Genomic DNA, 17,150 nt, shown 5'->3' with positions numbered 1-17,150 from the left:
TGGTGGCACAGTGGTTAGAATGCAGTATTGCAGGTTAACTCTGCCCACTGTGAGGAGTTAGATCTCAATAGGCTCAAAGTTCTATCTGTAGATAAAATGAGGATGCAAATGATTGGGGATAATATGCTGACACTGTAAACTTTTTAAAGAATTCTGTAAAACACTATGCATCAGTATATGACTAAACATTACAGCTATTGCTATTCAGGACACGTCCCTTGTTTTAAAAAATCTATCCCAAGATCTGAATCATTCTACTATTAAGGCTAAAATTAGCCACTGCCATTTTCTAGAGTTCAATCTAGCACATAAATGTGTAGCTAATATTATGATTTCTCAAAAAAATGAATCTGATTGATATAATGGGATCTTATCAATTATTATTGGATTATGATTCTGGATTTCTACCTAAAAAGACCCATTTCCTTGCTACTGATGTTTTGAAAGCAGCTTTTATCTCTTTGTTCCTCAAGCTGTAAATTATGGGATTCAAACTTGGGGTCACTACTGTGTAGAGTAGGGCAAGAAGCCTGTTGTTGTCCTGAGAATTTGCCGAGTTGGGCTGAATGTAGGCAGCAATGATTGTTCCATAATACAGGAGAACAACAGTGAGATGTGAGGAACAAGTGGAAAATGCTTTGTGCCTGTTCGTAGCCACTGGCATTGTGAGAATAGAGGAGATGATGAGGATGTAGGTAAAGAGGATGAACAAAAGGGGAACCAAGACAAATACCACAGTTAGTATGGCATTGGCCACTTCATTTTTGTAAGTATCAATGGAAGTCAATCTGAGAACAGGCATGATATCACAGAAGAAATGGCTGATTCTGTTTGACCCACAGTAGGGAAGGGTGAAGATTGAAATACATTGCCCCAAACTCACAAAAGCACCAATGGTCCATGAAATGGCAGCTAAATTAGCACAATTCTTGTCGTTCATGATATACGGGTATTGTAAGGGCTTGCATATGGCAACATAGCGGTCAAATGCCATAGCACAAAGAAGAAAACACTCAGTGACAATAAAGAGAAGGAAGAAGCACATTTGACATCCACAGCCCCAAAAGGATATGGTCCGGTTCCCTGATAACAAATTTACTAGCATCTTCGGGCTGATGGTGGAGGTGTAGCCAATTTCCAAGAAAGACAAGTTCCACAGAAAAAAGTACATTGGGGTGTGAAGGGTGGGACTGGAAATGGTGAGAATCAAAACCAGGCTGTTGCCCATCAAAGTCATGAGGTAGAATATTAGAACCAAACAAAACACAAGTTCTTCCATAGACTTGAAATCTGAGAAGCCGAGCAGGAGAAATTCAGTCAAGCAGGACTGGTTGTCTTTTTCCATGGTATCATCCAGATGGAAGCCTGAAAACAAAAAAGGAACATTAATGGGCTGCCACAAAAAAGAGGAATTCAACCTATTCTCCAAAGCACCTGAGGGGAGGACAAGAAGCAACGGGTGGAAACTACTCAAGGAGAGAAGCAACAACTTGCCTTCAGAAGTTGTGAATGCTCAAACACAGGACATTTTTAAGAAGCCTTTGGAGATCCATCTATGAAGTGATGTAATATTTCCTGCCTAAGCAGGGAGTTGGACTAGAAGGCCTTCAAGATCCCTTTCAACTCTGTTGTTGTATTCTATTCGATTCTAAATAACAAATTAAATAATTCTTCTGAAGAATTATTAATAATTATGTAGCTTTCTGAAACTATATGTTTTTCATTTGCATTTACTCAGAGTTAGTCATGTCGATTAAATCCTTGGAAATAAGAAAGAAAGGCTGCAATTTTAATTTAGTGACCGATTAATTTATTTATGGTTATATTAGCTGAGTGAATCACACAACCACTCTAACATCTTTTCTCAGAACTCTTCGGACTCTCAATACACTCCTTTACATGTGTATATATGTGTGTAGTTTTTTATCAGTTGCCCTATCATGTAATAATGCCTGATATTCTTTCAGGGAGTATATAAATAATGAAAACTCAATAACAATTACAGACATTTTTACACATTTCCTTTGAAGTACATCCCTTCAACTTCGGAAACTTTGCATTCATAGTCCAGTTAGGAAATGAAAAGTATTAGTGGTTAAAGAATCAAACTAGAAACTGGGAGACTGGGAATTCTAGTCCAGTCCAAGGCGCAAAGGCAGCTGGGTGACCATTGGCCAATCATTTTCTCTCAGTCATAGGAAAGAGAGAAATGTAAAACACTTCTGTAAAAAAAAAAAAAACCTTGCCAAAAAAAACCCCATTTGTCCAGGCAATCTCTGGGAATCAGACAGAATTGAAAGGGAGAAAAAAAGGGTAAGGGAAAGATTTGAGATTGGAGAAAAGTTACTTAAATCAAAGGAAGCTTAATTTCCCATTATATGTAAATTGGTTCCCTTACATACCACAAATGATCAGCTATTCCTGTTACATGTTGAATGGCCTTTTCCATTGAGACACAGCGTCTAAATGTACATGTTTGAAAGACTTAATGGTTAAAGCATAAGTGAAAAGCCGACAATAAAATTATCTTAATATTCCACTGAACATACTCTGAAAATAAAAATATCTTCTCATGAAGTTGCAAAAAATCTTGCAAAGAAAACTGAAGAGATTTGTTCATGAAGTGTCTGGGAAACAGATAGGATTGAACATAAGGAGAGGTAAAAATAAAGGAAGGATCGGAGATTGGAAAAAAAGTGGCTTAGATCAAAGGAAAATTAATTTCCCCTTAGCTGCACCTTGTTCCATATTATATCGTCAATTATCAGCCATTACTCTAACATATCGAATTATCTTTTCCATCTAGACAAGCCAATAAAACATACAACTTTAGGTATGATGTGTCCCATGCTCAAAGGTCTTAAATGTTAAAGCATCACTGAAATGCTGACAATAAAACTCTCCTAATGTTTCACTGAATAACTTTTGAAAACAAAACTACGTAAAGTTGCATAAAATGAAGAACCAAGTTATAAAGTATGATCTTACTTTGTCAAACCTTTTCTGATTATTTGTAGAGAGATGGGATATTTCTTCTTAACGAAAGTCTGATATTGTGTAATATTCGCTGGCAATGGAACAATCTGAAGATTCTTATACCATAGAAGTATCTTCATATATTCTTTCCTCTGGAAAACAAATGGTTGATATTATGGAGGCCATTTATATAAACCCATCTCAAAGATGTTAAGAAGCCACTGGATCCTAGAGGACTCAAATCTCCCGAGAGACTGGAGACCTATTTCTCTAATAAGGTCTCATGATAGAAGCACAAGGACTCATCCTGGGGATTTGGTAAAAGAGTACTAGAGGGCAACTTTTTATTTATTTGTTTGTTTGTTTGTCTGTTTGTCAAACATGTACAAGATAGCAGGTATAAGTATAAACATGGACATGGTAAAAGAATACTAGAGGACAACTTGAACCAGAAGGAAGATTTTCTTGCTCTTCCTGAAAGCCTTGAAAATTTTTGTTCTTCCTTCATCCTCAGGAACAGGATCTTAGATCCTCATATGAGTGTTTTGAATTATATGGCAGGGAGCCTCAATCTTTTTAATTGTTTAATTGCTGTTGCTTTTAGTTTTTATACTACGTTAGCTATTCACTTATTTGGGTAAGATGGGTAGCTATGTACATTTGGCAAATAAATGAATTAATAGCAATTAGCAATTAGACTTCTGCACCAATTCACAGTGCTTTTACAACCCTCTCTAAGCAGTTTACAGAGTCAGCATATTGCCCCCAACAATCCGGGTTGTCATATTACCAAACCTTGAAGGATGTAAGGCTGAATCAACCTTGAGCCGGTGAGACTCGAACTGCTAGCAGCCAGCACTCAGCAGAATTAGCCTACAATGTTGCATTGTAGGCTGTGCCACCACAGTTTCTAAATGAAATGATTAGCTAATCATTTTCTTGTTCACATGACAAAAATGTTAGGAACTATACAAGGATCTCAAACAGTGAGTGACAAAAGCAAATAGTTAGCTTTTGTAATGTAAAAATTGCCATCCGTTATTCTTGCCTAAAGCTTCTACCATTTTCAATAAATCTGTTTTCATTTGAAATGCTGGAAAATTTCATGAGAGAATGTGGTTCCATTTCTTTTCCTGGCTGTTACAACTTTGCCTCCTGGGGCTTTTGACAGGAACTGAACTCTTCCTCTTGGCCATCATCATCTATGATCTCTATGTGGCTTTAGGCAACCCTTTGTGATACATGCTTATTGTGAAAGACTAAGGGAAACAACAGTTGCACTGATATGGAATATTTTCATAGACATCTATGTCATTAAGGCTGCTTAAAACTCTGAAATCTATTGAAATTCTTTTCATATTGTGTGACATCATGCGTACCCCTCTGATTTTCATATCAGAAGGATAAGGAAGCTGTGAGTGAGATTATATACATAGCATACACTCTATGTACAATGTGCAAAAAAAAAATATTGCTTTTGATGGCGTCACAAAGGTGCTTTTTTAAAGAGGCCATCTATGTCAAAATTAAACAGCCGTCTCTCAACAGAGGGAGAGCCATACAACATCATCTATCTCCAATCTACATCCCAGTCTTTTCAACAGTTCCAAGAAGGCCCCACACTAATTTGCACCACTCAGGTGACCCTGATGTCACAGATAAATTGCCAGGTGGACTTAGCAACCTGTTAAAAGAATGCATCTATCCAGCTGGATTTGTTCAGCAGTTTACCAGAAAAGTATAATAAGGAGAATACATATTTGTCCTACATGTATTAATTGCAGTTAGATTTGTATTTGCACAGCAATGGAAGAGTGATGAGATCCCTACAGATGAAAATGTGATTTTAAAAAATATTTAAATTTGCAGAAATGGATAGACTAACACTTACAATTAAGGAAAAGGAAGAAACTAAATACTTTTTGACATGGGACTTATTGTATCAATAGCTAGTTAATAAAAACAGAAGTTAGAAACACGTGGATATCAAAAAAGGACTAATGATACAAGTGAGTTTTGTTAAAATGGACAAGCAAATAGCATAATGATTACTATTATAATTATAGAACTACGGTAATACCAATGTAATGAATATTGTTGTAAACATTTTGATTATTATTTCCTAAAAAATACGTACCCAGACAACACACAGTTGAACTAAAAATGGAACTTTTATGTTATAAAATAAAAATTGCATTGAAAAGAAATGGTACTAATAATTTTAATTTATATTCAAAGCTTCATTCTTTTACTAAATGCTGTAAACGTCACTACAATTTAAGTTTCCTCCTTGCCAAAACAAGAGCATCTGTATATAAATAGTCAATTAGAAATTTGAATAAATAGACAAATAAATAATGGCTTTATGGTTTAGAATAAGTATTGTATTATTTCTCCTCTCGTTGCCATGCACTTATAATAATTTAACCCCAACATTCTTATAATTGAAAATAGATATGATATGGTTATTCTTTTCTGCTCGGTTATCCTCCTACTAAACAAATAGCTCAGAGAAAATGAGAATGACGCACAAGATTTATTTTATTTTATTTATTTGTATGAATATTTTATTAAATACATAAATATTATAATATGTCGCTATTGTATATCTATCTGCAATTTACTCAAATTCTTGTATTGTAGTGCACTAATTTGCATAGGATTTGAGGAAAACCTGACAAGACATTTCTTCTTCCACACACAGGATGTCAGAAATTAAAGGGAATAATTATACAGAAGAGATCAGTGGGAATGTTGAAGATGGTTTGCCCAATAATTTGGAATTAAATTGGGAGAAAGCTATAAGTGGGTTGGGGAAGGGAAAAAATGTGTATACACTATATCTACAAATATATTTAAATCTACATATTGAAAACAAATTGCCACATTCATGATAATGTTTATTTCTATCTTTTAGTTACACCTACTTCCTTCTGAATGTTGTGTTGATGCAATAATAATAATAAAAGATTTATAAACATATTTGGGTTTAAGTCATATATCACTTGTGGGAATCCTTACAGCGCCAGTTTCTACTTCATTTTGGCATCACTGTTCCAAGAAAATAACCAGACAATCCTTTTTCTTGCATTCAATCATAATAATAAATTCAGCTTTCGTTTCAAGAGTCATGGTGGCACGGTGGTTAGAATGCAGTATTGCAGGCTAATTCTGCCAACTGCATGGAGTTTGATCTCAACAGGCTCAAAGTTCTATCTGTAGGTAGATAAAATGAGAATGCAAATGATTGGGGGTAATATAGTTAAGATTATGATTTATCAAAAAAATGAAATTGATTGATATAATGGGATCTTATCAATTATTATTGGATTATGATCCTGGATTTCTACCTAAAAAGACCCATTTCCTTGCTACTGATGTTTTGAAAGCAGCTTTTATCTCTTTGTTCCTCAAGCTGTAAATGATGGGATTCAAACTTGGGGTCACTACTGTGTAGAGTAGGGCAAGAAGCCTGTTGTTGTCCTGAGAATTTGCCGAGTTGGGCTGAATGTAGGCAGCAATGATTGTTCCATAGTACAGGAGAACAACAGTGAGATGTGAGGAACAAGTGGAAAATGCTTTGTGCCTGTTCGTGGCCACTGGCATTCTGAGAATAGAGGAGATGATGAGGATGTAGGTAAAGAGGATGAACAAAAGGGGAACCAAGACAAATACCACAGTTAGTATGGCATTGGCCACTTCATTTTTGTAAGTATCGATGGAAGTCAATCTGAGAACAGGCATGATATCACAGAAGAAATGGCTGATTCTGTTTGACCCACAGAAGGGAAGGGTGAAGATTGAAATAGATTGCCCCAAACTCACAAAAGCACCAATGGTCCATGAAATGGCAGCTAAATTAGCACAATTCTTGTCGTTCATGATATATAGGTATTGCAAGGGCTTGCAAATGGCAACATAGCGGTCAAATGCCATAGCACAAAGAAGAAAACACTCAGTGCCAACAAAGAGAAGAAAGAAGCACATTTGACATCCACAGCCCCAAAAGGATATGGTCCGGTTCCCTGATAACAAATTTACTAGCATCTTCGGGCTGATGGTGGAGGTGTAGCCAATTTCCAAGAAAGACAAGTTCCACAGAAAAAAATACATTGGGGTGTGAAGGGTGGGACTGGAAATGGTGAGGATCAAAACCAGGCTGTTGCCCATCAAAGTCATGAGGTAGAATATTAGAACCAAACAAAATATAAGTTCTTCCATAGACTTGAAATCTGAGAAGCCGAGCAGGAGAAAATCAGTCAAGCAGGACTGGTTGTCTTTTTCCATGGTATCATCCAGATGGAAGCCTGAAAACAAAAAAGGAACATTAAGGGGCTGCCACAAGGACGAGGGAATTCATTTGTGATTATATTAGCTGAGTGAATCACACAACCACTCTAGGAACTTTTCTCAGAACTCTGTAGTCCTTGGACTCTCAATACACTCCTTCATGTGTGTATATATGTGTGATATTTTATTTTGGTTGCCCTATCATGCAATAATGCCTGTTATTCTTTCAGGGAGTATATAAATAATGAAAACTCAATAACAATTACAGACATTTTTACACATTTCCTTTGAAGTACATCCCTTCAACTTCGGAAACTTTGCATTCATAGTCCAGTTAGGAAATGAAAAGTATTAGTGGTTGAAGAATCAAACTAAAAACTGGGAGACTGGGAAATCTAATGCAGTCCAAGGCGCAAAGGCAGCTGGGTGACCATTGGCCAATCATTTTCTCTCAGTCATAGGAAAGAGAGAAATGTAAAACACTTCTGTAAAAAAAAAACCTTGCCAAAAAAAACCCCATTTGTCCAGACAATCTCTGGGAATCAGACAGAATTGAAAGGGAGAAAAAAAGGGTAAGGGAAAGATTTGAGATTGGAGAAACGTTTCTTAAAATAAAGGAAGCTTAATTTCCCATTATATGTAATTTGGTTCCCTTACATACCACAAATGATCAGCTATTCCTGTTCCATATTGAATGGCCTTTTTCATTGAGACACAGCGTCTAAATGTACATGTTTGAAAGACTTAATGGTGAAAGCATAAGTGAAAAACTGACAGTAAAATTATCTTAATGTTCCACTGAACATCCTCTGAAAATAAAAATATGTTCTCATGAAGTTACAAAAAATCTTGCAAAGAAAACTGAAGAGATTTGTCCAGGAAGTGTCTGGGAAACAGATAGGATAGAACATAAGGAAGTACAAAAATAAAGGAAGGATCGGAGATTGGAAAAGAAGTGGCTTAGATGAAAGGAAAATTAATTTCCCATTAGCTGCGCCTTGTTCCATCTTATATCGTCAATGATCAGCCATTCCTCTAACATATCAAATTATCTTTTCCATCTAGAAAGGCCAATAAAACATACAACTTTAGGCATGATGTGTCCCAGGCTCAAAAATCTTAAATGTTAAAGCATCATTGAAATGCTGACAATAAAACTCTCCTAATGTTTCACTGAATAACCTTTGAAAATAAAACTACATGCATAAAATGAAGAACCAAGTTATAAAGTATGATCTTACTTTGTCAAACCTTTTCTGATTATTTTTAGAGAGATGGGATATTTATTCTTAACGAAAGCCTGAAATTGTGTAATATTCGCTGGCAATGTAACAATCTGAACATTCCTATACCATAGAAGAATCTTCATATATTCTTTCTTCTGGAAAACAAATGGTTGATATTATGGAGGCCGTTTATAAAAACCCATCTCAAAGATGTTGTGAAGCCACTGGATCCTAGAGTACTCAAATCTCCCGAGAGACTGGAGACCTATTTCTCTAATAAGGTCTCATGATAGAAGCACAAGGACTCATCCTGGGGATTTGGTAAAAGAATACTAGATGACAACTTTTTATTTATTTGTTTGTTTGTTTGTCTGTTTGTCAAACATGTACAAGATAGCAGGTATAAGTATAAACATGGACATGGTAAAAGAATACTAGAGGACAACTTGAACCAGAAGGAAGATTTTCTTGCTCTTCCTGAAAGCCTTGAAAATTTTTGTTCTTCCTTCATCCTCAGGAACAGGATCTTAGATCCTCATATGTGTGCTTTGAATTATATGGCAGGGAGCCTCAATCTTTTTAATTGTTTAATTGCTGTTGCTTTTAGTTTTTATACTACGTTAGCTATTCACTTATTTGGGTAAGATGGGTAGCTATGTACATTTGGCAAATAAATGAATTAATAGCAATTAGCAATTAGACTTCTGCACCAATTCACAGTGCTTTTACAATCCTCTCTAAGCAGTTTACAGAGTCAGCATATTGCCCCCAACAATCCGGGTTGTCATATTACCAAACCTTGAAGGATGTAAGGCTGAATCAACCTTGAGCCGGTGAGACTCGAACTGCTAGCAGCCAGCACTCAGCAGAATTAGCCTACAATGTTGCATTGTAGGCTGTGCCACCACAGTTTCTAAATGAAATGATTAGCTAATCATTTTCTTGTTCACATGACAAAAATGTTAGGAACTATACAAGGATCTCAAACAGTGAGTGACAAAAGCAAATAGTTAGCTTTTGTAATGTAAAAATTGCCATCCGTTATTCTTGCCTAAAGCTTCTACCATTTTCAATAAATCTGTTTTCATTTGAAATGCTGGAAAATTTCATGAGAGAATGTGGTTCCATTTCTTTTTCTGGCTGTTACAACTTTGCCTCCTGGGGCTTTTGACAGGAACTGAACTCTTCCTCTTGGCCATCATCATCTACGATCTCTATGTGGCTTTAGGCAACCCTTTGTGATACATGCTTATTGTGAAAGACTAAGGGAAACAACAGTTGCACTGATATGGAATATTTTCATAGACATCTATGTCATTAAGGCTGCTTAATACTCTGAATTCTATTGAAATTCTTTTCATATTGTGTGACATCATGCGTACCCCTCTGATTTTCATATCAGAAGGATAAGGAAGCTGTTTACAGTGAGATTATATACATAGCATACACTCTATGTACAATGTGCAAAAAAAAATATTGCTTTCGATGGAGTCACAAAGGTGCTTTTTTAAAGGGGCCATCTATATCAAAATTAAACAGCCGTCTCTCAACAGAGGGAGAGCCATACAACATCATCTATCTCCAATCTACATCCCAGTCTTTTCAACAGTTCCAAGAAGGCCCCACACTAATTTGCACCACTCAGGTGACCCTGATGTCACAGATAAATTGCCAGGTGGACTTAGCAACCTGTTAAAAGAATGCATCTATCCAGCTGGATTTGTTGGGCATTTTTCCAGAGAAGTATAATAAGGAGAATACATATTTGATCCTATATGTATTAACTGCAGTTAGAATTGTATTTGCACAGCAGTGGAAGAGTGATGAGATCCCTACAGATGAAAATGTGATTTAAAAAATATTTAAATTTGCAGAAATGGATAGACTAACACTTACAATTAAGGAAAAGGAAGAAACTAAATACTTTTTGACATGGGACTTATTGTATCAATAGCTAGTTAATAAAAACAGAAGTTAGAAACATGTGGATATCAAAAAAGGACTAATGATACAAGTGAGTTTTGTTAAAATGGACAAGCAAATAGCATAATAATGATTACTATTATAATTATAGAACTACGGTAATACCAATGTAATGAATATTGTTGTAAACATTTTGATTATTATTTCCTAAAAAAATACGTACCCAGACAACACACTGTTGAACTAAAAATGGAACTTTTATGTTATAAAATAAAAATTGCATTGAAAAGAAATGGTACTAATAATTTTAATTTATATTCAAAGCTTAATTCTTTTACTAAATGCTGTAAACGTCACTACAATTTAAGTTTCCTCCTTGCCAAAACAAGGGCATCTGTATCTAAATAGTCCATTATAAATTTGAATAAATGGTGGGAGGAGCTAACATCGCAACGTTACATCGTGCAGACTCGACAGTCCGAATCTGCCGATGACACTTTTGCCCCTGGATGGTCCTACAGGACCTAAACTGTCCCGAAGAGACGGTGACTGGGACGACAAGACCTTGCTGGTGGAAGGGACACCACAAAGTCCCTGATCAACCCAAGGGAAGTGCTTCCAACTGGTGGCAAACAGGCAGCCCCCAGGCTGACATAGTTGGAGATGGCTCCAGAAAGAAAGAGAAGTGAAAATGTTTTGTCTGGTGAGGTTTTTTTTTCTTTTCTTTTAGAAGATTGCCCTAAGAAACTTTTTTCTTAAGCTAAATTAGTCCCTTAAGTAAGAACAAAGCAGTGTATTTAATCCCTAATGGACTGCCTTAGAAAGTTTTTTGCTCTTGCCTGTAATGATGTTTTGTGGAGTGAAATGATTGCAACGTTTCCTGTTTTTCCGCTTGAGGTGAAGAGACTGATTTTTCTTTCTCTATTTCTTTTTACTACTTTAACTTTTGTGGCTTAAATTAAAACTTTTTTTTTACTTTAATAAATTTTTCCTTCTACTTGTTATAATATCATTAAAGATACTTAAGGAAAACGTTTTTAAAATAGTTGAATCTGCCACGGAAGCCGAAGTCTGAAGTATTTTTCTTTTGCTGTTGTAAAAATCTATACTTGTTCACTCCTATTTGACTACACTGACTTTGCAACAGAAGGGTTTGGAACTTGTTTTTAAAGCCTGATAAAGACTCAAGGACACAAATAGTGTACTTCTGAAAATACTTTGGCAAGAGTAAGAAAAGGAAAGAAAAAGATAAGATCCCTTCTACTTTGAAAAACACAAAAGTACTTGTGCTTAAGATTTAAAATAAAAATAGATATATTCTTCTAAAATTTGTGACAGGCTACAGTGGCAGAAAGTGCCAAATTCCTTTTTTTGCTTTTTCTTTATATTTCTTTTTACCCTAAAAATGGATCAATACTCGGATGTAGAAAACTTGATAATTCAAAACATTTTGGCTGGTCTTCACAACATCTCAGAAGGACTTGAGAGATTTGACAAGAAATGGGACAGACTATAGGGTATCACAAAAAAAGATGATGGGGTTTCTGCCCCAGAAATCAAAGAAGCGAATGAAAATATAGAAAACAAAGATAAGAAGTTAGATGAACTTATTAATGGAGTAAATGTGAGTGAAAGTGGAAAGAAGGGAAGCTGGAAAAGTGACTGATAATTTGGTGCTTCATCCCAAACTCCAAGATGCAGGAGAAAAAGAGAGAGCAAAAAAGATGGAGTTAATAAGACAAATCTATCTAGAAATAAACCTGACAACCAAAGTTAAGCTTACATTAATAACAACTCAAGGATAACAAAGCTACATGAGAGATCGTTTAAGCTCGGAGAGAAGTCTTAAACCCTGGAAACGTCCAGGAAAGAGAATCGAGACAACAGCTGCGAGAGACAAAAGACAATTTTGTTACTGGAAAGACACTGGTTAATAAGGCTATTTGATGAAAAAAAGCTAGTTAATTATTGATGATTAATAAGTAGAGATTTTAGTACTTTATAGACTGTTCTAGATTACCATTGAATGTTTATTCATTAACATTTAATTTACTATGATATTAATAGTGAAATGATAACCTTAGTTAGGATAAATAACCGGGCCATAGAAATGCTAATGAATACTTTTGGTGATTGATAAGTAGAAATGTTAACATCTCTTAGATTGTCTTACATGTTTAATGTGTATTTTCTTAGCACTTAATTAATTAATCTGGGTTTGAGGGAAAAGACCTATAAATCTTATTAATAAATCATTATTTAAAGATGGCTATAAAGGTATAATATTGTGTGGGCCCGTGGAGAGAAGAGATGAGATAAACAGTAAATAACGTTTAGTCAACTACAATAATAACAAAGAAATGTTAATGGATAATATTTAATGATACATACAGGTGTGTTATGTGGGGGGGAAATATCTTACTTAACTGAATTTCTTTTAGAATATGGCATAAAGGTGTAATGTTATTGGAGATCTATTGAAACTGCAAATGAATGCCAGTAGGTAGTTATGTCTTTAAATATAAATGATTCTAGATATAAACATGTTTAAATAATGGTAATTAAATGAGAATTGTGGTACAGTGATAGTAAATAAACAATTTTTCTTTCTTGACTTAAAATTTACAACACGATTAGAATGAAGTATATGTAAGGATGGTGGAAGAAACGGACAGAATATATTTGCAACCAATCAATACACTTTCTACAAGATGTAACAAAAGATGATATTTTTGGGGGGTGTTTTTGTTTAACTGAAACAATAAAAATAATTTTAAAAAAATTGAATAAATAGACAAATAAATAATGGCTTTATGGTTTAGAATAAGTATTGTATTATTTCTCCACTCATTGCCATGCAGTTATAATAAATTTGACTTCAACATTCTTATAATTAAAAATAGATATGATATGGTTATTTCTTTTCTGCTCGGTTATCCTCCTACTAAACAAATAGCTCAGAGAAGGTGAGAATGAGGCACAAGATTTATTTTATTTATTTGTATGATTATTTTATTAAATACATAAATATAATAATATGTTGCTATTGTATATCTATTTGCAATTTACTCAAATTCTTGTACTGTAGTGCACTAATTTGCATATGATTTGAGGAAAACCTGACAAGACATTTCTTCTTCCACACACAGGATGTTAGAAATTAGAGGGAATAATTATACGGAAGAGATCAGTGGGAATGTTGGAGATGGTTTGCCCAATAATTTGGGAATAAATTGGGAGGAAGCTATAAGTGGGTTGGGGAAGGGAAAAAGGTGTATACAGTATATCTACAAATATATTTAAATCTACATACTGAAAACAAATTGCCACATTCATGATAGTGTTTATCTCAATCTTTTATTTACACCTACTTCCTTCTGAATATTGTGTTGATGCAATAATAATAATAAAAGAAATTTATAAAAAAATATTTGGTTTAAATCATATATCACTTGTGGGAATCCTTACAGGGCCAGTTTCTACTTAATTTTGGCAACACGGTTCCAAGAAAATAACCAGACAATCCTTTTTCTTGCATTCAATCATAACAATAAATTCAGCTTTCCTTTCAAGAGCCATGGAGGCATGGTGGTTAGAATGCAGTATTGCAGGCTAACTCTGCCCACTGTGATGAGTTCAATCTCAACAGGCTCAAAGTTCCATCTGTAGATAAAATGTGGATGCAAATGATTGGGGGTAATATGCTGACACTGTAAACTTTTTAGAGAATGCTGTAAAGCACTATGCAGCAGTATATGTCTAAATGCTACGGTTATTGCTATTCAGGACACATCCCTTGTTTTAAAAAATCTATCCCAAGATCTGAATCATTCTACTATTAAGGCTAAAATCAGCCACTGCCACTTTCTAGAGTTCAATCTAGCACATAAATGTGTAGCTAAGATTATGACTTCTCAAAAAAATGAAACTGATTGAATTAAGGGATCTTATCAATTATTATTTGATCATGATCCTGGATTTCTACCTAAAAGGACCCATTTCCTTGCTACTGATGTTTTGAAAGCAGCTTTCATCTCTTTGTTCCTCAAGCTGTAAATGATGGGATTCAAACTTGGGGTCACTACTGTGTAGAGTAGGGCAAGAAATCTGTTGTTGTCCTGAGAATTTGCCGAGTTGGGCTGAATGTAGGCAGCAATGATTGTTCCATAATACAGGAGAACAACAGTGAGATGTGAGGAACAAGTGGAAAATGCTTTGTGCCTGTTGGTGGCCACTGGCATTCTGAGAATAGAGGAGATGATGAGGATGTAGGTAAAGAGGATGAACAAAAGGGGAACCAAGACAATTACCACAGTTAGTATGGCATTGGCCAATTCATTTTTGTAAGTATCGATGGAAGTCAATCTGAGAACAGGTGTGATATCACAGAAGAAATGGCTGATTCTGTTTGACCCACAGAAGGGAAGGGTGAAGATTGAAATAGATTGTGCCAAACTCCCAAAAGCAGCAATGGTCCATGAGATGGCAGCTAAGTTAGCACAATTCTTGTCGTTCATGATATACGGGTATTGCAAGGGCTTGCAAATGGCAACATAGCGGTCATATGCCATAGCACAAAGAAGAAAACATTCAGTGCCACTAAATAGAAGGAAGAAGCATATTTGACATCCACAGCCCCAAAAGGATATGGTCTGGTTCCCTGATAACAAATTTACGAGCATCTTCGGGCTGATGGTGGAGGTGTAGCCAATTTCCAAGAAAGACAAGTTCCACAGAAAAAAGTACATTGGGGTGTGAAGGGTGGGACTGGAAATGGTGAGGATCAAAACCAGGCTGTTGCCCATCAAAGTCATGAGGTAGAATATTAGAACCAAACAAAATACAAGTTCTTCCATAGACTTGAAATCTGAGAAACCAAGCAGGAGAAATTCAGTCAAGCAGGACTGGTTGTCTTTTTCCATGGTATCATCCAGATGGAAGCCTGAAAACAAAAAGGAACATTATTGGGCTGCCACAAAGAAGGGGGAATTCATTTGTGATTATATTAGCTGAGTGAATCACACAACCACTCTAGGAACTCTGTAGTCCTTGGACTCTCAATACACTCCTTCAAGTGTGTATATATGTGTGATATTTTATATTGGTTGCCCTTTCATGTAATAATGTCTGTTATTCTTTCAGGGAGTCTATAAATAATGAAAACTCAATAACAATTACATTCATTTTTACCCATTTCCTTTGAAGTACATCCCTTCAACTTCGGAAACTTTGCATTCATAGTCCAGTTAGGAAATGAAAAGTATTAGTGGTTAAAGAATCAAACTAGAAACTGGGAGACTGGGAATTCTAGTCCAGTCCAAGGCGCAAAGGCAGCTGGGTGACCATTGGCCAATCATTTTCTCTCAGTCATAGGAAAGAGAGAAATGTAAAACACTTCTGTAAAAAAAAAACCTTGCCAAAAAGGCCCCATTTGTCCAGGCAATCTCTGGGAATCAGACAGAATTGAAAGGGAGAAAAAAAGGATAAGAGAAAGATTTGAGATTGGAGAAAAGTTACTTAAAATAAAGGAAGCTTAATTTCCCATTATATGTAATTTGGTTCCCTTACATATCACTGATGATCAGCTATTCCTGTTCCATGTTGAATGGCCTTTTCCATTGAGACACGGCATTCTAAATTTGCACGCTTAAAAGACTTAATGGTTAAAGCATAAGTGAAAAGCTGACAATAAAATTATCTTAATATTCCACGGAACATCCTCTGAAAATAAAAATATCTTCTCATGAAGTTGCAAAAAATCTTGCAAAGAAAACTGAAGAGATTTGTTCAGGAAGTGTCTGGGAAACAGATAGGATTGAACATAAGGAGGAAAAAGAATAAAGGAAGGATTGGAGATTGCAGAAATGTGGCTTAGATCAAAGGAAAATTAATTTCCCATTAGCTGCACCTTGTTTCCATATTATATCGTCATTGATCAGCCATTCCTCTAACATATCAAATTATCTTTTCCATCTAGACAGGCCAATAAAACATAGAACTTTAGCCATGATGTATCCCAGGCTCAAATGTCTTAAATGTTAAAGCATCACTGAAATACTGACAATAAAACTCTCCTAATGTTTCACTGAATAACCCTTGAAAATAAAACTACATAAAGTTGCATAAAATGAAGAACCAAGTTATAAAGTATGATCTTACTTTGTCAAACCTTTTCTGATTATTTTTAGAAAGATGGGATATTTCTTCTTAACGAAAACCTGAAATTGTGTAATATTCGCTGGCAATGTAACAATCTGAACATTCCTATACCATAGAAGAATCTTCATATATTCTTTCCTCTGGAAAACAAATGGTTGATATTATGGAGGCCGTTTATATAAACCCATCTGAAAGATGTTAAGGAGCCACTGGATCCTAGAGGACTCAAATCTCCCGAGAGACTGGAGACCTTTTTCTCTAATAAGGCCTCATGCCAGAAGCACAAGGACTCATCCTGGGGATTTGGTAAAAGAATACTAGAGGACAACTTGAACCAGAAGGAAGATTTTCTTGCTCTTCCTGAAAGCCTTGAAAAATTTTGTTCTTCCTTCATCCTCAGGAACAGGATATTAGATGCTCATATGAGAGTTTTGAATTATATGGCAGGGAGCCTCAATCTTTTTAATTGCTGTTGCTTTTAGTTTTTATACTGCATTAGCCAGTGGTGTGCGGTTAGCTTCATGGCCGGTGAGGCAAGTGCAAATACCCCGCCAAAGCCCTGGTGCCCCATTCACC

General features: G+C 35.5%; 3 protein-coding genes across 3 annotated transcripts; all 3 read right to left on the bottom strand.

Moving 5' to 3' along the window:
* Positions 1-504: 504 nt before the first annotated feature.
* On the bottom strand, positions 505-994 carry LOC116522550 (olfactory receptor 10AG1-like). Its single transcript, XM_032237511.1, is given in 2 exon segments — positions 505-526; positions 528-994. Coding segments are annotated over 2 exon segments (489 nt in total).
* Positions 995-6,422: 5,428 nt separating this feature from the next.
* LOC116522549 (olfactory receptor 10A4-like) lies at positions 6,423-6,912 on the bottom strand. The gene is given in 2 exon segments (XM_032237510.1): positions 6,423-6,444; positions 6,446-6,912. Coding segments are annotated over 2 exon segments (489 nt in total).
* A 7,584-nt stretch (positions 6,913-14,496) lies between these two features.
* Positions 14,497-14,986, bottom strand: LOC116522681 (olfactory receptor 10A4-like). Its single transcript, XM_032237699.1, is given in 2 exon segments — positions 14,497-14,518; positions 14,520-14,986. Coding segments are annotated over 2 exon segments (489 nt in total).
* Positions 14,987-17,150: the final 2,164 nt, after the last annotated feature.

Source organism: Thamnophis elegans, chromosome Z, assembly GCF_009769535.1.
Source record: "Thamnophis elegans isolate rThaEle1 chromosome Z, rThaEle1.pri, whole genome shotgun sequence".
NCBI classification, from domain to species: domain Eukaryota; kingdom Metazoa; phylum Chordata; class Lepidosauria; order Squamata; family Colubridae; genus Thamnophis; species Thamnophis elegans.
Note: the sequence above shows the minus strand (reverse complement) of the source record. Positions and strands in the feature narration are given on the sequence as shown.